General features: G+C 43.9%; 1 protein-coding gene across 1 annotated transcript in view; it reads right to left on the bottom strand.

Annotated features, from left to right (window-relative positions):
• The window catches only part of LOC130112376 (voltage-dependent T-type calcium channel subunit alpha-1I-like), a 356,487-nt gene that overhangs the window by 96,684 nt on the left and 236,595 nt on the right, over nt 1–23,208 (bottom strand). Inside the window, exons 15-18 of the mRNA XM_056279712.1 lie at nt 23,041–23,192; nt 11,989–12,059; nt 10,436–10,916; nt 6,281–6,381 (exon numbers count right to left, since the gene is read on the bottom strand). Of these exons, the coding sequence (XP_056135687.1) occupies nt 6,281–6,381; nt 10,436–10,916; nt 11,989–12,059; nt 23,041–23,192 (805 nt within the window). The remainder of the gene's footprint in view (nt 1–6,280; nt 6,382–10,435; nt 10,917–11,988; nt 12,060–23,040; nt 23,193–23,208) is intronic.

The following is a 23,208-nucleotide window of genomic DNA, read 5'->3' on the forward strand; positions in this document are numbered from 1 at the left end:
AATTTCATCCCACCACTGGCTTACACTAATGAAGGCACAAAATGCAACTGTATCAAGTGAAGTATGTACATTTCACCTAACACCCGGGACACCCATACTAAAAACAAATGCACAGATCACGTTAGGGTGCCATGGATAAAAACATATGTCAACTTATGTTAGCACTTCCAAAACATTCTATATATTGGTTCTCATCCTTGTGTTTGCACTTTTGCTAATTTACACAATAGCTTTTTATTTATTTACATCGTTTGGGATCCAAGGAGCAGAGCAAGGGACCCAGAATCATCCAGTTCACCAACAGAACCACACAGGACCTTATATGGAAACAGGCGAAGGGCTGTGAGTACTTGAAAACCCACAAGTTGAGATTCAAGGATGACCGGACCAAAGCTGAATTGGACACTCGCAGCAACCTATGGCCAGTGGTGGAAGCTGCCCGGAAGGAGGCCAAGGTGGCGTTCTTTGCGGGTATGAAGGTGATCATCAACGGGAGAGTATTCCGACCAAATCCGGGAACACAGACTTGAGTGAAGTCCAGGTAAGGACATTTGAGGTGATTATTTAAATGTTTATTATTTCCATGAGTCTCTTGTTTCGAAGTCATGTGGTTCATCTCCCTTTTCAGGAGTAATAGTAATAGTTCATTCATTCATCTTCAGCCACTTCTCTGGAGTAGGGTCGGGGTGGCAGCAAGCTAAGTAGGGCACTCCAGACGTCCCTCCCCCCAGAAACACCCTCCAGCTCCTCCCGGGCGATCCCAAGGTGTTTCCAGGCCAGATTGGACATGTAGTCCCTCCAGCGAGTTCTGGGTCTACCCCGGGGTCTCCTCCCAGTTGGCCGTGCCTGGTAAACCTCCAAAGGAAGGCCCCCAGGAGGCATCCTAATCAGATGCCCGAACCACCTCAACTGGCTCCTTTCGACGCGAAGGAGCAGCGGCTCTACTCCGAGCTCCCTCCGGATGTCCAAGCTCCTCACCCTATCTCTAAGGCTGAGCCCAGACACCCTACGGAGGAAACTCATTTCAGCCGCTTGTATCCATAATCTCACCATTTCGGTCACTACCCAAAGCTCATGACCATAGGTGAGGGTTGGAACGAAGATTGACTGGTAAATTGAGAGCTTTGCCTTCCGGCTCAGCTTCCCTCTTCCTCTAGTAATAGTTGATCTCCCTTTTTCAGGAGTAACTTCTTATTATATTGTGGCATGTTAGTGACCAAAGTTAGTCTATTCAGCTAAATACACAATGGGAGGGTAACCCCGAGTTGCATAAAACGTAACTACCTACAACTTACACTAAACTCTATAAAGTTAAGTGTTTATTTTATGTCTTTATCTGAATGTTCGATTACTGTCAGGGGTGTTCATGATGCACTGAAACGCAAAGCTACTTTTCTGTACCGCAGATGGTTCAATGCAGACTTTTAGCTTTTACAAGAAACACATGCATGTTTCTTTGATTTGAGTTTATGGAAGAATCAATGGGGTCATGATATCCGGCTATCTTACGGTAGCAACCATTCTGCAGGGGCAGCAATAACAGCAAGACCCACCACCCCGGAAGATGGACTCTTTTAACAGCAACCATCAACAGCGAGAGATATTTGTTGGGAAATATATATGCATTCAAAATTTCCACCAGACTACACAAATTCTGTGAGACTAATGTACAATCTTAGAGAAAGCAGTTGTCGTATCCTCAGCGCCGAAGGCTCGAAGAAGTACAGCTTCTCAATTCCTGTTTAATCATACCTCCTCCTCTGCTCTGTCGGCCTAAACAGACCCGAACAAACCCACTCCTGCACCCGCTCACTGGGTGAGAATCAATAACTTAATCTGTCTTTTTTTTTTACTTCCGCCAGACCTGGCAACACTGTCCTCTCATCAATCGATTCAAATCTGGCAACCCCGTCCCCGGTTATTGATTGCATCCAGCTCAGGTGGGATGGGTACTTATCCCCCCCACCCCACCCCACCCCCGAGACAGAGAAGCTGTATTTGCCCCGTTCCTGATATTGTTCCTACGTCCAGCTCTTCTGATTTAATCTACAGGGGGGCACTTACGAGTACACACATTCAAACAGACTCATTCATTAAAGAAAACACAACAGAAAACACTCATGCATGAACGAAAACACAAAAACACACACTTTACAAACTGTTGGCACACAGACACACACACACATTGATTTACACACACACAAACACACACATTAAGAAAGAACAGCACACGCTTGCACACAGAACCCTTCCTGTTCCTTTCCCTGCTTGACAGATGGCACCTGCCACTGCGCCAAAACACAGCCCTGGGTCCAGCTCCCCTAAAGTGGTTATCAGCGCCCAGGGAGCAGCTGAGTGAGTGAACCAGTGTGTGTGTGTGTGTGTGTGTGTGTGTGTGTGTATTCTTTGTTGTTGTCTGGGGTTTTTTTTTTCTTCCTATGAGCCAGGAGCTGACAGCAAGAGGGAAATAAAACAACACAGACAGACACACATTCAGCATACAAAGAAACAGACATGCTCAGGGATATGGTTCATATTTGCATACACACAAGAAACTTTAGAAATACATAGGCACATATCCACACACACAGTATACTTCTATCCATTATCCGAACCGCTTATCCTGCTCTCAGCACTCATTGGCAGGCGGGGAGATACCCTGGACAGGCCGCCAGGACATCTCACTCTCTCTCTCTCTCTCTCACTCACTCACTCACTCACTCACTCACTCACTCACTCACTCACTCACTCACTCACTCACTCACTCACTCACTCACACACACACACACACACACACACACACACACACCTTCAGTTTGACTTCAATACTGTCTGGAGAAAAGTGCCCTGAAATGTTTAACAATTTCAGCTCAGCGAGTCATTCAAGAAACTAGAAGATCAATGATGCCAGGTTTCTTGTGGTGAATAAACCACAACAAAGCTGGCGTCTTCTTAACGACACAGAAAACTGGACTTATGCATTCTCCAGATAAAGTTGGGAAACACCTCGCTTTTCCCAGGGTCTTTGGACTTGCTTGCCTAGGGGGAGGAGCAGGAGCTTGTGTGGGAGGTCAAGTGATGCGGATTAGATATAGTCGGGTTCACTTCTACACACAGCTTTGGCTCTGGAACCAAACTCCTGGACGGGGGCTGGACTCTGCTTCTCTGGTGTTACCCAGGGTGAGAGGCGGCAAGCAGGTGTGGGGCTACTTTTTTTGCCCCCGACTGAGTGCCGCTGTGTTGGAGTTTGTCCCAGTGAATGAGAGGGTCACCTCACTGCGACTTCAGATTGCGACTGCGACTTCGGGGGAAATCTCTTACTGTCGTGATGGCATTCATGCCAAATGGCAGCTTGGAGTACCCAACCACCTAGAGGCACCAGGAAGTGTCCTAGTGAAAGTACCATTTGGGGACTCTGTAGTTCTACTGGGAGACTTCAACGCTCATTTTGGCAATGATGGGAAAACTTGGAGGGGGGGTGACTGGGAGGAACCGTCTACCTGATCTAAACCCGACTGGTGCTTTGATGTTGGACTTTGTGCGAGTCATGAATTGCGCATAATGAACACAATGTTTTAACAATAGGCAGCGTGTAGAGTGAGGGTGAACTGGGAATGTTTGGGAGGACCCTGTCCGGAAGGTCTTCAACACACACCTCTGGAGGAGCTTTCCCCTGATCGCGAGGGAGGTTGGGGATATGGAGTCGGAATGGACCCTGTTCAAAGCGTCCATTGTTGAAGCAACAGCTTTGAGCTGTGGTCAGATGGTCATCAGTGCATGTCGTGGCAGAAACCCAAGGATCTGGTGGTGGATGCCATCAATGAGGGCAGCCATTGGGCTGAAGAAGGAAGCATTTGGGGCCTTGGCTTGCCCAGGGGACTCTGGAATTGGCTATACCAGGAGCCCAAAATGGCTGCGGTGATGGCTGTCGCGGAAGCAAAAGCTAGGGTATGGTCGGGGTTTGGTTAACCTCAAAGAGGTTCTGGCAAACAGTCAGGCGACTAAGGAGTGGAGGCAGGGCCTCATCCAGGCTGTTCTAAGCAGGGACAGGGAGGTTCTGACCTCAACTGAGGATATAGTCGAACGGCAGAAGGAACACATTGAGGAGCTCATAAATCCGATTGAAACGCCCTCCACTGAGGAGGCAGGGCCGGAGGATTCGGGGGGATCGTCGCCTGTCTCCCTGGCAGACGGCATTGAGACAATTAGGAAACTCCGCAGTGGCAAGGCACCAGGAGATGAGATCTGCCCTGAAATGCTGAAAGCTCTGGATGTTGTTGGGCTGTCATGACTAACATGTCTCTTCAATGTTGCTTGGAGGTCAGAGACAGTGCCTGTGGAGTGGTAGACATGGGTGGTGGTGGGGACCGGAGAGTGTGTTCTAACCGTCAGGGTATCACACTGCTCAGCCTCACTAGGAAAGCTTACTCCACGGTGCTGGAAATGAGACAGGAAACGATTGTTGAACCTCAGATTCAGGAGCAACAATGCTGATTCCATCCTGGCCGTGGAACAGTGGACCAGCTTTTCACCCTCACACGGATACTGGAGGGATCATGGGAGTTTGCCAATCTAGTCTCCATGTGTTCTGTGGATCTGGTGAAGGCTTATGACTGTGTTCTCCGAGGTGTCCTGTGGGTGATGCTGCGGGAGTATGGGGTCCCAGGTTTACTGCTGCAAGCCATTCGGTCCCTGTATAACAGCAGCGAGAGCTTTGTCCACATTCTTGGCACTAAGTCAAGCTTATTCCCAATGGGTGTGGACTCCACCAGAGCTGCACTTTGTCTCCAATTCTATTCATGGTTTTCATGGACAGGATTTCAAGGCGCAGTTGGGGGGATGGAGGGTGTCCAGGATGGAGAACTCAGGATTGCATCTTTGCTCTTTGCATATGATGTGGTTCTGTTGGACTCATTAAGCTGTGACTTCCAGCATGCATTAGGGTAGTTTGCAGCCGAGTGTGAAGCGGTTGGGATGAGGATCAGCACCTTTAAGTCTGAGGCCATGGTTGTCTCCTGGAAAAAGGTGGTTTGCCCCCTTCGAGTTGGGAGTGAGCTACTGCCTCAAGTGGAGGAGTTCAAGTATTTCAGGTTCTTGTTTATGAGTGAGGATAAATTGGAGCAGGAGATCGACAGGCGGATTGGGGTGGTAGCGACAGTCATGCAGTCGTTGTACCAGATAATTGTAGTTAAGAGGGAGTTGAGCCAGAAGGCAAAGCTCCTGATTTACCAGTCCATTTTTGTTCAACCCCTCACCTATGGTCACGAGCTCTGGGTAGTGACTGAAAGAACGAGATTGCGGATACAAGCGGCGGACGTGAGTTTCCTCCGCCAGGTGGCTGGGTGCACCCTTAGGGATAGGGTGAGGAGCTCAGACATCCAGAAGGAACTCAGAGTACAGCCGCTGGTCCTTCGCATCGAAAGGAGACAGTTGAGGATGTTCGAGCATCTATTTACGATGCCTCCTGGGCACCTCCCTGCGAAGTTGTTCCAGGCACGACACACTGGGAGGAGATGGAACTATAGCTGTTACGGTTTCTGGGATCCAGATACTTTTAGGGCAGAAAAATAATAATAATAATCCTAACAGATACAAAAAAGGGGGGGTCAAAGGTCAGAGGGAAGTTTAAAATGATGTGTCAACAATGACAAGCTGCTACATTTCAATCTCTAGAAACTATTAAGAGACCATCACAGACACCACTCCCTGAACTTGAGAGACCTTCCATGTGATTTCAATTCTATATGAGTAATTGGCCCTTCGCTTTAAGACATTTTTTACATAATGCCAACACAACAGTTGTATCTGAACACCCATACATTAGCTATAGTACCTACTAGAACCTATTATCAGTACACAAAATTGAAATGTTAATAGAATGAAAATTTTTCAGTAGCGCAAGTCGTGCCTCCTTGCTGTCACTTCCACTGGTTGACTGAGGATACTACAATAGAATTACACTACATACAAAACAATAGAATTACACTACATACAAAACATGTTTTCAGAAAATAAACAGTATGTAGCACTGTTAGTAGGAAGAACATACTGTTAGTATGTAGCAAAAGTAAACAGACACAAGTATGTCTCATTTCTATATTGAATAACCCATTTTGCCATTGGAAAGTGGAAATTTTGGCAATGGCCAAACCAGTGTCTCAAAATGACCTTTTCTTTGTTCTTTTGGTTCCTTTTGTTTTGTTGTTTTACATTTAGTATATCTATCTAACACCAAATAGATTACATTTTACACAGGCCAGAACTAAAGCTGCCCACTTACTTGTTCTGTGGGGAGAATAGGTAAATAGACCAGTCCTCTCTGGTTTCACACCAGTCAGGCTTGTATACCTCCATCATCTTCTGGATACGGAAACACAAACTCTGGAGAACGAGAGGAGAGGACAAAAAGAGAGATGTTTTCAGGTTATTTAAAATGTTCTCCGGCAGCAACATTAGATGTCTGCAACTGTTTGGAGCCATGGTTTTACAACTGATAAATGATAAATGAGTTGACTCAACAAAATGAAAAAGACTCAGACCACACGATCTCATAAGTCTTTTGGACGTTGAGGATTGTGTCGGATGTTATTTCTCTGTGAATTCTTAACAAAAGACTGTTGTGCAATTATTATTTGTATGATGCAAATGCCCTCTGCACAACACAATTCAGTATTTTCTGGGCAACATTATTATCTACTGGGAAAGCTACTTCCCAGTAAAAGTGGCATCACCATTGTCAACAAGAAAGGGCTCAGAGCCAATCCTTGATGTAATCCCACCTCCACCTTGAACCCATCCGTCATTCCAACCACACACCTCACCATTGTCACACTGCCCTCATATACGGTATATCCTGCACCAATCCTACATACTTCTCTGCCTCTGCCAACTTCCTCGTACAAGACCACACCTCCTCTCTTGGCACCCTGTCGTATTTGTTATCTAAATCTACAAAGACACAATGTAACTCCTCTGGCCTTCTCTATACTTCTCCATCAACATTCTCAAAGCAAACATCACATCTGTGGTGCTCTGTCGTGGCATGAAACCATACTGCTGCTCGCTGATCATCACCTCTCCTCTTAACCTAGTTTTCACTACTTTCCGATATCTTCATGCTGTGGCTGATCAACTTAAAACCTCTATAGTTGCTACAGCTCTGCACATCACCCTTATTCTTAAAGGGAAAAATATATATATATATACACAGTGGCTTGCAAAAGTATTCATACCCCTTGAACTTTTCCACATTTAGTCACATTTCAACCACAAACATAAATATATTTTATTGGAATTTTATGTGAAAGACTAACACAAAGTGGCACACAATTGTGAAGTACAAAGAAAATTATACATGATCATGATTTAAAAAATTTTTTACAAATAAAAAACTGAAAAGTGCAGTGTGCAAAAGTATTCAGCCCCCCTGAGTCAATACTTTGTGGAACCGCCTTTTGCTGCAATTACAGCTGCAAGTCTTTTGGGGTATGTCTCTACCAGCTTTGCACATCTAGAGACTGACATTTTTGCCCATTCTTCTTTGCAAAACAGCTCAAGCTCAGTCAGATTAGATGGAGAGCGTTTGTGAATGGCAGTTTTCAGATCTTGCCACAGATTCTCAACTGGATTTAGGTCTGGGCTTTGACTGGGCCATTCTAACACATGAATATGTTTTGTTTTAAACCATTCCATTGTAGCCCTGGCTTTATGTTTAGGGTCGTTGTCCTGCTGGAAGGTGAACCTCCGCCCCAGTCTCAAGTCTTTTGCAGACTCCAACAGGTTTTCTTCCAAGATTGCCCTGTATTTGGCTCCATCCATCTTCCCATCAACTCTGACCATCTTCCCTGTCCCTGCTGAAGAGAAGCACCCCCAGAGCATGATACTGCCACCACCGTGTTTGACAGTGGGGATGGTGTGTTCAGAGTGATGTGCAGTGTTAGTTTTCCGCCACACATAGCGTTTTGCATTTAGGCCAAAAAGTTCAATTTTGGTCTCATCTGACCAGAGCACCTTCTTCCACATGTTTGCTGTGTCCCCCACATGGCTTCTGGAAAACTGAGAACGGGACTTCTTATGGTTTTCTTTTAACAATGGCTTTCTTCTTGCCACTCTTCCATAAAGGCCAGATTTGTGCAGTGCACGACCAATAGTTGTCCTGTGGACAGATTCCCCCACCTGAGCTGTGGATCTCTGCAGTTCGTCCAGAGTCACCATGGGCCTCTTGGCTGCATCTCTGATCAGTGCTCTCCTTGTTCGGCCTGTAAGTTTAGGTGGACGGCCGTGTCTTGGTAGGTTTGCAGTTGTGCCATATTCTTTCCATTTCCGGATGATGGATTGAACAGTGCTCCGTGAGATGTTCAAAGCTTGGGAAATCTTTTTATAGCCTAACCCTGCTTTAAACTTCTCCACAACTTTATCCCTGACCTGTCTGGTGTGTTCCTTGGACTTCATGATGCTGTTTGCTCCCCAATATTCTCTTAACAAACCTCTGAGGCTGTCACAGAACAGCTGTATTTGTACTGAGATTAGATTACACACAGGTTGACTCTATTTAGTCATTAAGTCAACATGCGATCATTCAGCAATCATCAGGCAACTTCTGAAGGCAATTGGTTGCACTCAGAGAAAAGGGGGCTAAATACTTTTGCACACCGCACTTTTCAGTTTGTTATTTGTAAAAAATGTTTTAAATCATGTATGATTTTCTTTGTATTTCACAATTGTGTGGCACTTTGTGTTGGTCTTTCACATAACATTCCAATAAAATATATTTATGTTTGTGGTCGTAACGTGACAAAATGTGGAAAAGTTCAAGGGGTATGAATACTTTTGCAAGCCACTGTATATATATATATATATATATATATATATATATATATATATATATATATATCCCCCACCAGAAACCGTCAATGGTGTTGATAAAAGTGCTCAACTAATGAGGAGCGGAATATATATATATATATATATATATATATATATATGTAAGGAATCAGAAACACTTAATTTGTCATTTCACCTTATGTACTTCCGCACATTAAGTGAAAAGAAATGCCGTTTCCCTCTGCCCACAGCAGTGCAATATACGGACAAAAACACATTCAAGAACACACATTCAAACTAAAAAAATATATCCAAATCAAAAAAAAAATCACTGTCCCGGGGAACAAACGCCAGCCAGGATGACTGTCGGAACCACTGGTCTACATGGGTTAGCAGTTAGCCTAGCTTCCTCGCAGACCGCCCTCCGTGTTTCCTCCTCATGCGCAGCTCCAGGCAGGGGTCGCGGTCCCCGTGGCAACCAGATGAAGCAGAACAAGCCCTCCCAGTCGATCCAGCGTGAGCTCTCCCAGCCAGACACCCCCAACACACCTCCCCACACTCTACACGACGACATCAAAAACACCAGTCAACGCCAGGTGAGGCCGCCACCAGGTGGCCCTCGGTGTTATCGGAACTGCTGGTCTGCATGTGCTAGCAGTTAACTTAGCCTGCCCCACTTCCGTGTCCTATCAGACCGCCCTCGGTGTTACCTCCTCAGGCGCAGTTCCGGGCAAGGCCACGGTCCCCGGGCCCACAGCGCAGACCAAGCTCTCGCAGCCGATCCAGCGCTAGCATTCCCAGCCAACAAATGAAGACAAAAACTTAGACTCAGACGTGGACAAAGACACTGCATCAATGGTACTGGGTGAGGCTGCCACAAACATGACTTTGCAACGCCATCTTTCCACACCAGTACTGGGTGAGACCGCTGCGAACATGAATTCGAGCCGCCATCTTCCCACACCGGGAGCGAATACTACACTATATATTACACATATAATATTACATTATACACATACACACGAGACTGAATTAATTAAATTATTAAAATATCGATAAATTATAATGTGTTTTTAATACGGATAAAATGTTATTTCTTCACACAATTATAAAATAAATGTTAAATTAATCTTAATAGGACGATTAAGTTATGATTACGGCACATCAAATCAGTCACACACAATTGGTCGACTATTTACTGCAAGGTATGCAATATCAACATTAACTATCATACCAGCATACCAAGCTGATGCCAGTATATGGCTATCAAAAAAGCATACTAACTCCATGAATAATCATATGTGAGACAAGAATGAAGACAAAACACAAGACGATGAAGAGCAATCTATAATCGTGTATCAGCTATGTTCAGCACCCCTGTGACTCCGCTACAGTTGACCAGATTACCTACCTTATAGTAAACTAATATCATTTGCATGTTTATGTTGTGGATTAATGAAATGAAAAACCTTCATCATTAGAATTTAATAAAAAGTTAGCTAATTTGCATATGTGCATCAATTAAATTACTGAGTGCTTTAGATCTAGATTCTAATCTTATACAAGTAGTTGAACAGGGAAACCAGGTCAAATGCACAATTTTACCACTCACATAGTCTGTCTCCTCATCCAGTTTAGCTTGATCCTTGCGGGCATTAACCTGGGGGAAAACTTCAGCCAGTAGCCGTGGATGGAGGACTGGGGTCTTGCCGTTACAATCATGGTGGTCAAACCCCCCACCGCTGCCTCCTCCAGACCCCTCAGTGATAGATGCCCCTGTCCCGGACCCACTCCTCCTCCCTGGGTCCGGGTGAGCCGGGGGCTGACCTGGGACCCTTAGTAGTTCTGGGAGCTCTAAGGACAGCGCTCGACGGCCCCCCCTAGCAGCATAGCGTCTGGAGAAGAGCAGAGGAGGTGCTGGAGGATGGTGTGGCGGCAGAGGATAGTTGGGAGTATGAGAGAGGAGGGACTCTTGTTCAGCTGGGTAGGCGTAGGAGTAGGGGGAGCAGGTGCTGCGCACACGGAGGCTTCCCCCCACCAGAGGAGGCCCACCTAATCCATAACTCCTCCGGCCCAGGCTGTTCCAGCTAGACCTACAGGACAGAACCAAAACACTGCTGAACAACACCTCAAGGGTGCCATTCACTTTTCAATAATTATTAATTAAGTATGGATAAAAAAAATACTTTTGGTTAAAGATGCTACGAGGCGTCTTGGATTTTTGTTTACTTTGCCCACCCTTATGGACCGAAGCAGTTTATTTCCCATAAGCATCACCTCTTGTTGCAAAGATCTGCATTCACCCTGGCTGGTGTATATGTTTTGAAGACAGGAGGAAGAGATGAAGTGCTGTTCTGGAAAAACAGCTTTTTGCAAGATATACAGTGATGAGGTAACGTATCTCTAATTATGGCTATATATCCCGTCTGGGTGCCATAATTTGTTTTTTTTTCCAGATTTTCCAGGGACTCTGACTCGGAGACAAGCATTTAGAATGATTTTACAGCAATATCTAATCTTCTCGATGAGGCTCATTTGCTTATGTCTGTTCTACTATAGAGGCATCTACCCTCCCCCCTTTTTTTCTCCCAAGTTGTATTACCCCACTCTTCCAAGCTGTCCCGCTCACTGCTCCACCCCCTCTGCCGATCCAGGGAGGGCTGCAGACTACCACATGCCTCCTCCCGATAAATGTGGAGCTGCCAGCCGCTTCTATTCACCTGACAGTGAGGAGTTTCGCTAGGGGGACGTAGCACGTGGGAGGATCACGCTATTCCCCCAAGTTCCCCCTCCCCCCTGAACAGGCGCCCCGACCGAACAGAGGAGGTGCCAGGGCAGCGACCAGGACACATACCCACATCTGGCTTCCCACCCGCAGACAAGGTCAATTCTGTCTGTAGGGATGCCCAACCAAGCCGGAGGTAACACGGGGACTCCATCCGACGATCTCCGTGTTGGTAGGCAACGGAATAGACCGCTACGCTACCTCGACACCCCCAGAGGCATCAAATTTAAATGCAGACTGAAAAATAATCATTGAAAAAACCCTCGAAGCGGCTTTAATTTATCTATCAACTGGTTTACTCAAATTGCTGATAATATCTTATAGCAACAGCAAAGGTTCGATGTCCTGATATAGTTAATGGGCTCAATCTCGCCACTGACCTGCGACTCCATGCAGACTGTGGAGGAAGAGGTCGTCCCCAATTGTGGTAAGCGGAACTGCGACCGTGACGCTGAAACATACAAAAACAACAGCGGTCAGTGAGTGTTGTATGGATACACATATGCATTTCAAGTATCTAGTATACAGCAAACCCTGAGCTATCCAAGTAAGAAAAACCAAATAGATCAGTTGAGAGGGACTGCACAATAAGTTGGGTTTTTTTCTTTTTCGGTTGCTGTTGTTTGAACTGAAGTGGGTCGCTGTAAGCTAAAAAATAAGTGTTTATATTTTCTGTGACTTGCAAGATCCAATGGCCCTTATGAAAACCCTATTGCACAGACTTTCATTTTATGTAAAAATTCATGATATGCGGTTTTCATTCAACAACATTGTTATATTAGTGGAACGTCTGCATAAAGCGTGTCTGCCTCTTGCATCGACATAATTCAGTCCTCCGGCTCTAAGCCACACTGCGGTACAAACCCAGGATCACTGGTTCAGAACACAACAAATTAAAAGAAAATGCTTGGCTGCTTTGCCAAAGGGTGGGGCGGGCCTAAAGGCTGGATTTATGTCAGTCTCAAAGACTAAGAAGCTGTAAACATACAGTCCATTATAAGGAGAGATTTGAAATGCAGCATTAAAATGTAAATTTAAAAGTGCTCATAGAAAGTGACAGGAACAGACAGTTCTGTGGAATCTGTGTGAATGAGTGTTTTAACTGTTCAACTGTTCAGTGCATTTCAGTCTTTATACATTTTGTATTCAGTTACAGCAAATTAGCTGAACTTGGCACGCAATCTATATTTTCTCTTCTATTTTCTTTCATCTTACCAAAGCTATCATGTAAATGTCGCTTCTGACGCTTCTGCTGTTCTGACCGGAGGGAACACTGGCACGTACGGGCTACCACGCCTCGCTAATTCTTACTGGGGGTGTTGCCTTAATATACAGTGCATCTGGAAAGTATTCACACCCCTTCACTTTCCCCACATTTTGTTATGTTACAGCCTTATTCCAAAATGGATTAAATTCCTTTTTTTTCTCTCATCAATCTACATACAATACCCCATAATGACAAAGTGAAAAAGGTTTTGTAGAAATTTTTGCAAATTTATTAAAAATAAAAAACTGAAATATTGCATGTGCATAAGTATTCACACACCCTTTGCTATGACACTCAAAATTGAGCTCAGGTTCATCCTGTTTCCACTGATCATCCTTGAGATGTTTCTACATCTCGATTGGAGTCCACCTGTAGTAAATTCAATTGATTGGACATGATTTGGAAAGGCACACACCCGTCTATATAAGGTCCCACCGTTGACAGTGCATGTCAGAGCAGAAACCAAGCCATGAAGTCAAAGGAGTTGTCTGTGGACCCCCGAGACAGGATTGTATCGAGGCACAGATCTGGGAAAAATTGCTGTCAAAAATTGGATGCCACTTAATTTTTGGCTTTTAAATCTTGATAAAACTGAGATGCTGGCTGTTGGCCCTGCTAGACACAGACACAAATTTGATCAAATAACAATAACAATCGAAAACTCTGTGATTTTACAAAGTGTGGCAGCCAAAAATCTTGGTGTTACATTTGATCCCAGCCTTTCCTTTGATAAGCACATTAAAGAAATCACCAAGACTGCCTTTTTTCACTTACTTAACATAGCTAAAAATCAGTCTTTCATGTCCATGGCTGACGCAGAGACTCTAATACATACATTTGTTTCATCCAGATTTGATTATTGTAATGTTCTGTTTTCAGCTCTGCCACAAGCTAGTACTACAAGTCTTCAGATGGTTCAGAATGCTGCTGCTGCTAGAATCCTAACTAAAACTAGAAAAATTGACCATACTACACCAATTCTTGTCTCCCTTCATTGGCTTCCTATCCATGTTAGATCAGACTTCAAGGTGCTTCTGCTCACTTACAAAATCCTAAATGGGCTTGCCCCCTTTTACCTGTCTGATCTCTTTCAACCATACATTCCTGTGTGTACCCAAAGTTAAAAAGAAGTCAGCTGGTGTCAGGGCCTTTTCCTATCGAGCCTCGTTCTTGTGGAATAACCTGCCTGCTGCTGCCAGACAATCAAGTCTGTTGAGTCCTTTAAATCCAAACTTAAAACTCATCTTTTTGCCTTAGTCTACATTTATTTGCCTTTAAGATGAGTGCGTCACAACCTGTACTGCATGGCGGTTCGGTTTCTGTCTCAATGAATTTACCAAGCACTGTAGTGCTGATGAGATTATAGCATATAGATTATTGACTATTGCAAACTGTTCTCCCCTCTCACGTCTTTTCTCTCTCTCTGAATGCTGTCCTCTCCTTTCTCTTCTTGTGTGTGTGTGAATGGTGTGATGTGAGTCTCACTTGTGTGCACGTGTAGTCTGCCCTCCTCCCAGGTCTCCATGGTGATGGTTGTCATCACCTGGACACTGCTTGGCATCCCCCCCTCATCACATTTTCTTTTCACATATCGTATAAATCCATATAATTTTGTTATCCTGTTTCAGTGTTATATAGTTCTCTCACACAGACGTGACTAATGTGTTTTATTTTTATTTATTTATTTTTGTCTACATGGTGATGGTGGTTGCATGGCTTGGGTCCTGGGCTTTTCCGATGACGTCTGGACACTGCTTGGCATCCTGCACATCATATTCTTCATATATTTTATAATTCCATTATAATTCCGTTATCCTCTTTCAATTTTGTATTGTGTAAATTGTGTAAACACAATATCCATTGCACGGTGTCCGTCTTGGGAGAGCGATCCCTCCTCTGTTGCTCTCCCTGAGGTTTCTTCTTATTTTTTTCTCCCTGTTAAAGGGTTTTTTTTTCGGGAGTTGTTCCTTATTCAATGTGAGGGTCTAAGGACAGGATGTTGTGTTGCTGTAAAGCCCACTGAGGCCAATTTGTATTTGCGATATTGGTCTATACAAATAAAACTGACTTGACTCAGTTTGTTTGTTATTCATATTTGCTTTTTGCCATTCAATTAGTGGTGCTTGCGATTTCAGTTTGTGTTGCTGTGCATGCGATATCGTCATCCTTTACTGCGAGATAATACCTAATCAACTGAATACACAGACTTTAAGTTAGCCAACATTCGTCTCCCTGCTGTTAACTGGGATCCCTGGACTTGCTGAATTAGACCAGTATCCTCTACATCTGACTGCCAATTTGTTTGTGTGCCTGCCCACATTTTGGATATGATCATACAAGTTTTACACCACCTCAGCGCAGAGCTATTTTACTTGAGTTGCAACTCACTACCTGCCTAATGCTGGGGCAATAATCATGTGCCTTTATTCTTTTACTTTTTTAAATTACTTTATCAAATATTGCATGCACCCTCTCACAACTACAGGGACTTTGTGATTAAAGCAGATGGAAGGATTTTAGACTGTTGTTGTGAGCTAGGAGATTTAAGGAACAGACTGCATGTCTTTTTGGAACAAATTTAATGTATTTTTATAATAGTATGTAAAGCATTTTGAATCACCTTGGTGTTTGAAAAGTGCTACACAAATAAACTTCCTTGTCTTGCGTCCAAAGGGGGCTTGCATCACGGATTCAACCAAACAAACAAACAAGCACATCATTATTGGAAACACAGCAAGACTCTTGCACACAAAGCAACGCAGAAAACGTGGCATGAATTCTACTGTATAAAAGCCCCCTTCTGTCCTGTCCCCCATTATCACAAAGCTTTCAAATGCAGAACCACTCAGAAAACCACCCCTCCTCATTCATAAGCACACCCTTGAGCGGACGCTTGCTGTGTCATGGGATGGACTTAACGGATTGTTCTGGAATGAATATGAGCCCAGGCATCAAGATTTGTTGTCAAATCTTAGAAATGACAGCATACCTTCATAACAAGGTCTCGGTTGAATCAGCCAAAGTCATCTGTCTAAACCTTTTACACAGTGTTATGGGGCTTGTTTACCTAAACAACCACTGTCAACGTGTCTGCAAGCAAGTATGTAAAACATTATTCATAGAGCATCTTTTTAAATTGTGGTGCCTCACCATTGGGCCACTGAAAAGGAAAATGCTAAACACCAAAACAAGAACAGTCCAGAATCAAATTCTAAAATAAAGCTTAATATTACATTTTAAAACGGTGGACAAACAAGGAGCAGGGGTCAAACAACCAAATCATTATCAGGCTTTTTCAAAGTTTGGGGGGCTGGAGCAGCAAATCAGTTTTTGGTATGAAGAACTAAGGGGCCTCACAATACTGTGTGGGCACAGTAATTCTGAAATGTAAGAGGCAACAGTTGGTGGCTGAAGTTGTGCAGAGCAGTTCACAAGTCTGCAAGTACAGAACTGCAGTATGAAGTTGGACACCGCTAAAAGACCAAGCATCCGTAGTCAGTCTTCCTAAATCAGTACATAAAATGAATGCAATCATTGCTTTTTACTTGGCAAGCTGATAGAAAGTACGGTACATATTGCAAACCCCCTAAACAACAACTCCACAGAGAGTAAGCACAGTGAGTGGTGCTGGTTTCTGTGTCTAATCCTCTCTGCATGATTGGCCTAATTATATGTTTTACCACTGGAAATGTAATCAACGCCAGTCAGAGTCAGTGCCAACAACATGAGTAAGAACCATATACTGCCCCCCCCCGCTTTTCTCCCCAATTTCACTTGGCCAATTACCCCACTCTTCCGAGCCGTCCCGGTCGCTGCTCCACCCCCTCTGCCAATCCGCCCAGATAGCAAAGAATCTGGCGAGAACCGGGCGAGAACAACTTCAAAATACAGACATTCCTTGCTGCCTACTTCTCCCAAACTATTCACTCCTCCATATTTAACTTTTTTTTCCTTTTTGCCCGTTTATCAGAGCTCCATTTTGGACACTCTTTTTGGACACACACATCCCGTTAGGGGTCGCCACAGCGGATCATCCGTTTCCATCTCCTCCTGTCCTCTGCATCTTCCTCTGTCACACCAGCCACCTGCATGTCCTCCCTCAAAACATCCACAAACCTCCTCTTTGGCCTTCCTCTTCTCCTCTTCCCTGGCAGCTCCATATTCAGCATCCTTCTCCCAATATACCCAGCATCTCTCCTCCACACATGTCCAAACCATCTCAATTTTGCCTCTCTTGCTTTGTCTCCAAACCGTCCAACCTGAGCTGTCCCTCTAATATACTCGCTCCTAATTCTGTCCATCTTTGTCACTCCCATTGAAAATCTCAGCATCTTCAACTCTGTCACCTCCAGCTCCACCTCCTGACTTTTCAGTGCCACTGTCTCCAAACCACATAACATAGTTAGTCTCACAACCATCTTGTAAACCTTCCCTTTAGCTCTTGCTGGAAATGGGGTAGGGGTAATTCTGAAGGAAGAGTATGTCAAGAGTGTGCTGGAGGTGAAGAGAGTGTCAGACAGAGTGATGAGTATGATGCTGGAAATCGAAGGTGTATTGATGAATGTTATCAGTGCATATGCCCAGCAAGTTGGGTGTGAGGTGGAAGAGAAAGAATAATTCTGGACTGAGTTGGATGAAGTGGTGGAGAGGGTACCCAAGGAGGAGAGTGGTGACTGGAGTGGACTTCAGTGGGCACGTTGGTGAAGGGAACAGAGGTGATGGGTAGGTGATGGGTAGGTATGGTGTCAAGGAGAGACATGTGGAAGGACAGATGGTGGTGGATTTTGCGAAAAGGATGGAAACGGCTGTGGTGAACATGCATTAGTACGATACTTGAGCTTATTTTGGCGCCATATCAATACACCTACACAAAAAACAGGAAATAAAAAGAAATCAGGATGGAATTTTTCCTTTTGTGGCAACATTGCCCTCGTGGAATTTACCATTCACAGCTGCCAATGTTTATCCATATGCTCATTAATTCAGCAGTTTCCCCTTTGCCAAATAACAGGTGTCTTCTGATAGCAGTAGACTTCCTAAGCTCGGAGAGGGGCAGGTTTTCTGAGACCCCCGCGGCCTGCTCTGCTCACATCCTGAAATCCCAGATATTCCAGTCACTTTTAACACCCAGGTTACCATGTTTTTTTCTCCCTTTTTCTCTTTCTACAGCCTTGTGGTGACCATCTCCTTGCAATGTTTTGCTTCCTCTGCATCTCTATCCTGCTCATTTTTGTTGTTATCTATCCCACTTTTCTTTCTCCGGCCTTTTTACCCTTCCCTATCCTCAGTATTTTTTTTTGTGTCTTTGCCTATTTGTCCCCATCTCCCTTTATCATTTCCTCTCTATCTGTTCTTTCGCCTTCCTGTTTATCTTTCTCTCTTTCTCCCCCATCTGCCCCCAATGTCACCCTATTTTCTGATGTTGCTCAGTGGAAAAACAGAATCGAGGGACCCTGAATTAATGAATGTTGCCACAGCAAATGGAACCCAGACCGTTTCTTAACAATACTATTTCATTTTCTCTCTACTTCCTCTCAAAAATCTACCCCTGGAAAACAGGGTGGAGGTAACAGGATTACATGTCAGGCAGACACACAGATTAACAGGAGAGAGAGAGAGAGAGAGAGAGAGAGAGAATATAAAGTGAGAGGATAATCTGTGGTTTAACAAAGTCTCCAGGAAGTGAACGATCCAATAGGACAGTACTATAATTTACGTGACTGACACTGCCTCAGCCCTGTGATGGCCTGGCAGCCTGTCCAGGGTGTCTCCCCGCCTGCCGCCCAATGACTGCTGGAATAGGCTCCAGCAACCCCACGACCCTGAGAGCAGGATAAGCGGTTAAGACAATGGATGAATGGATGATGGATGGACACTGCCTCATACACTATAGTATTATAGTATACACATGCATCTATATGTGATAGCATATACTCTTGTGTGTTTGTGCATTTGTGTCCGCACGTGTTTATGTCCATCTTTGTCTTCACATGTCTGTTTTTCTTACTGTGTATCTGTCTGTGTATGTCATTTGTGTATCAGCATGTCCATCTGTGTGTTTTTTAAGCACCTGGCGATTCGTATTTCTGTGTGCATGAATGCGTCTGCTTTAATTAATATTTTATATGTGTTTACCCATTGCATCTGCATCTGTAATGTGTGTGTGTGTGTGTGTGTGTGTGTGTGTATGTATATATATATATATATATATATATATATATATATATATATATATATATATATATATACATATACACACAGCGTTTTTTTCCGAAACCATCAATGGTGTTATAAGTGCTCAACTACTGAGGAGCAGAATATCAACACAGATACAGGAAGAAAAAGTTTTAATGCATTGTAGTACAGGCCTGTTTCGTGCGCCATGCACTCATCAGCCGCACAGGACCATATATATATATATATATATATATATATATATATATATATATATATATATATATATATATATATATATATATATATATACATACATACATACATACATACAGTGCATCCGGAAAGTATTCACACCCCATTCACTTTCCCCACATTTTGTTATGTTACAGCCTTATTCCAAAATGGATTAAATTCCTTTTTTTTCTCATCAATCTACACACAATACCCCATAATGACAAAGTGAAAAAGGTTTTGTAGAAATTTTTGCAAATTTATTAAAAATAAAAAACTGAAATATTGCATGTACATAGTAAGTATTCACACCCTTTGCTATGACACTCAAAATTAAGCTCAGGTTCATCCTGTTTCCACCGATCATCCTTAAGATGTTTCTACATCTTGATCGGAGTCCACCTGTAGTAAATTCAATTGATTGGACATAATTTGGAAAGGTACACACCTGTCTATATAAGGTCCCACTGTTGACAGTGCATGTCAGAGCAGAAACCAAGCCATGAAGTCAAAGGAATTGTCTGTGGACCTCCGAGACAGGATTGTATCGAGGCACAGATCTGGGGAAGGGTAAAAAAAAAATTTCTACAGCTTTGAAGGTCCCGAAGAGAACAGTCGTCTCCATTCGTAAATGGAAGAAGTTTGGATCCACCAGGACTCTTCCTAGAGCTGGCCACCCAGCCAAACTGAGCAATCAGGGGAGAAGGGCCTTGGTCAGGGAGGTGACCAAGAACCCGATGGTCAATCTGACAGAGCTCCAGCGTTCCTCTGTGGAGATGGGAGAACCTTCCAGAAGGACAACCATCTCTACAGCACTCCACCAATCAGGCCTTTATGGTAGAGTGGCCAGACGGAAGCCTCTGCTCAGTAAAAGGCACATGACAGCCTGCTTGGAGTTTGCCAGAAAGCACCTAAAGGACTCTCAGACCATGAAAAACAAGATTCTCTGGTCTGATGAAACCAAGATTGAACTCTTTGGCCTGAATGCTAAATGTCTCGTCTGGAGGAAACCAGGCACCTCTCATCACCTTGCTAATACCATCCCTACAGTGAAGCATGGTGGTGGCAGCATCATGCTGTGGGGATATTTTTCAGCGGCAGGAACTGGGAGCCTAGTGAGGATTGAGAGAAAGATGAATGGAGCAAAGTACAGAGAGATCCTTGATGAAATCCTGCTCCAGAGCGCTCAGGACCTCAGACTGGGGTGAAGGTTTTCCTTTCAACACGACAACGACCCTAAGCACACAGCCAAGACAACGAAGGAGTGGCTTCGGGACAAGTCTGTGAATGTCCTTGAGTGGCCCAGCCAGAGCCCAGACTTGAACCCCATTGAACATCTCTGGAAAGACCAGAAAATAGCTGTGCAGCGACGCTCCCCATCTAACCTTACAGAGCTCGAGAGGATCTGATTGAGGCTGTAATCACTGCCAAGGGTGCCTCAACCAAGTACTGAGTAAAGGGTGTGAATACTTGTGTACATGCAATATTTCAGTTTTTTATTTTTAATGAATTTGCAAAAATGTCTACATAACCTTTTTCGCTTTGTCATTATGGGGTATTGCATGTAGATTAATGAGAAAATGTGGGGAAAGTGAAGGGGTGTGAATACTTTCCGGATGCACTGTACACACACACACACACACACACACACACACACACACACATACATACACATATATACATACACATACACATATACATATATACATACACACACACACACACACATATATATATGGTCCTGTGCAGCCTGTCCAGGGTGTCTCCCCACCTGCTGCCCAATGACTGCTGGGATAGGCTCCAACATCCCCGCGACCCTGAGAGCAGGATAAGCAGTTTGGACAATGGATGGATGGATGGATGGATATATATATATATATATATATATATATATATATATATATATATATATATATATATATATATATATATATATATATATATATATATATATATATACTACCGTTCAAAAGTTTGGGATCACATTGAAATGTCCATATTTTTGAAGGAAAAGCACTGTATTTTTCAATGAAGATAACTTTAAACTAGTCTTAACTTTAAAGAAATACACTCTATACATTGCTAATGTGGTAAATGACTATTCTAGCTGCAAATGTCTGGTTTTTGGTGCAATATCTACATAGGTGTATAGAGGCCCATTTCAAGCAACTATCACTCCAGTGTTCTAATGGTACAATGTGTTTGCTCATTGGCTCAGAAGGCTAAGTGATGATTAGAAAACCCTTGTGCAATCATGTTCACACATCTGAAAACAGTTTAGCTCGTTACAGAAGCTACAAAACTGACCTTCCTTTGAGCAGATTGAGTTTCTGGAGCATCACATTTGTGAGGTCAATTAAACGCTCAAAATGGCCAGAAAAAGAGAACTTTCATCTGAAACTCGACAGTCTATTCTTGTTCTTAGAAATGAAAGCTATTCCATGCGAGAAATTGCTAAGAAATTGAAGATTTCCTACACCGGTGTGTACTACTCCCTTCAGAGGACAGCACAAACAGGCTCTAACCAGAGTAGAAAAAGAAGTGGGAGGCCGCGTTGCACAACTGAGCAAGAAGATAAGTACATTAGAGTCTCTAGTTTGAGAAACAGATGCCTCACAGGTCCCCAACTGGCATCTTCATTAAATAGTACCCGCAAAACACCAGTGTCAACATCTACAGTGAAGAGGCGGCTGCGGGATTCTGGGCTTCAGGGCAGAGTGGCAAAGAAAAAGCCATATCTGAGACTGACCAATAAAAGAAAAAGATTAAGATGGGCAAAAGAACACAGACATTGGACAGAGGAAGACTGGAAAAAAGTGTTGTGGACGGATGAATCCAAGTTTGAGGTGTTTGGATCACAAAGAAGAACGTTTGTGAGACGCAGAACAAATAAAAAGATGCTGGAAGAATGCCTGACGCCATCTGTTAAGCATGGTGGAGGTAATGTGATGGTCTGGGGTTGCTTTGGTGCTGGTAAGGTGGGAGATTTGTACAGGGTAAAAGGGATTCTGAATAAGGAAGGCTATCACTCCATTTTGCAACGCCATGCCATACCCAGTGGACAGCGCTTGATTGGAGCCAATTTCATCCTACAACAGGACAATGACCCTAAACACACCTCCAAATTGTGCAAGAACTATTTAGAGCAGAAGCAGGCAGCTGGTATTCTATCGGTAATGGAGTGGCCAGCGCAGTCACCAGATCTGAACCCCATTGAGCTGTTGTGGGAGCAGCTTGACCGTATGGTACGCAAGAAGTGCCCATCCAACCAATCCAACTTGTGGGAGCTGCTTCTGGAAGCGTGGGGTGCAATTTCTCCAGATTACCTCAAAAAATTAACAGCTAGAATGCCAAAGGTCTGCAATGCTGTAATTGCTGCAAATGGAGGATTCTTTGACGAAAGCAAAGTTTGATGTAAAAAAAATCTTATTTCAAATACAAATCATTATTTCTAACCTTGTCAATGTCTTGACTCTATTTTCTATTCATTTCACAACATATGGTGGTGAATAAGTGTGACTTTTCATGGAAAACACAAAATTGTTTGGGTGATCCCAAACTTTTGAACGGTAGTGTATATATATGACTGTCAGTGTCCAATATGTCGGTGTAAATGCACGTTTGGATTGTTGTGTGTTGTCTGTATATGTATGTGCATCTGTGTGTTTATACTTTCGTGCCTACCAACTTCTACTTGTGTGTGTGTATGTGTGCACGACTTTGCATGGGTGTATATGCATACAGTATATGTGTGTACCAGTGAGAACGAGCGCCTCTCCAGACTGGTCTTGCCCAGGCTCATCACGCTGGTCTTCCTGGATTCCAGGGCAAAGCCTCGCCTCTCTGAAGGGTAGGACATGGCGCCCAGCTCCAAGTGACCGTTAGGGGTCAGGGTGCAGATCTTTGGATCTAAAACAGAGAATAA

Source organism: Lampris incognitus, chromosome 5, assembly GCF_029633865.1.
Source record: "Lampris incognitus isolate fLamInc1 chromosome 5, fLamInc1.hap2, whole genome shotgun sequence".
In the NCBI taxonomy this organism is placed as follows: Eukaryota; Metazoa; Chordata; class Actinopteri; order Lampriformes; family Lampridae; genus Lampris; species Lampris incognitus.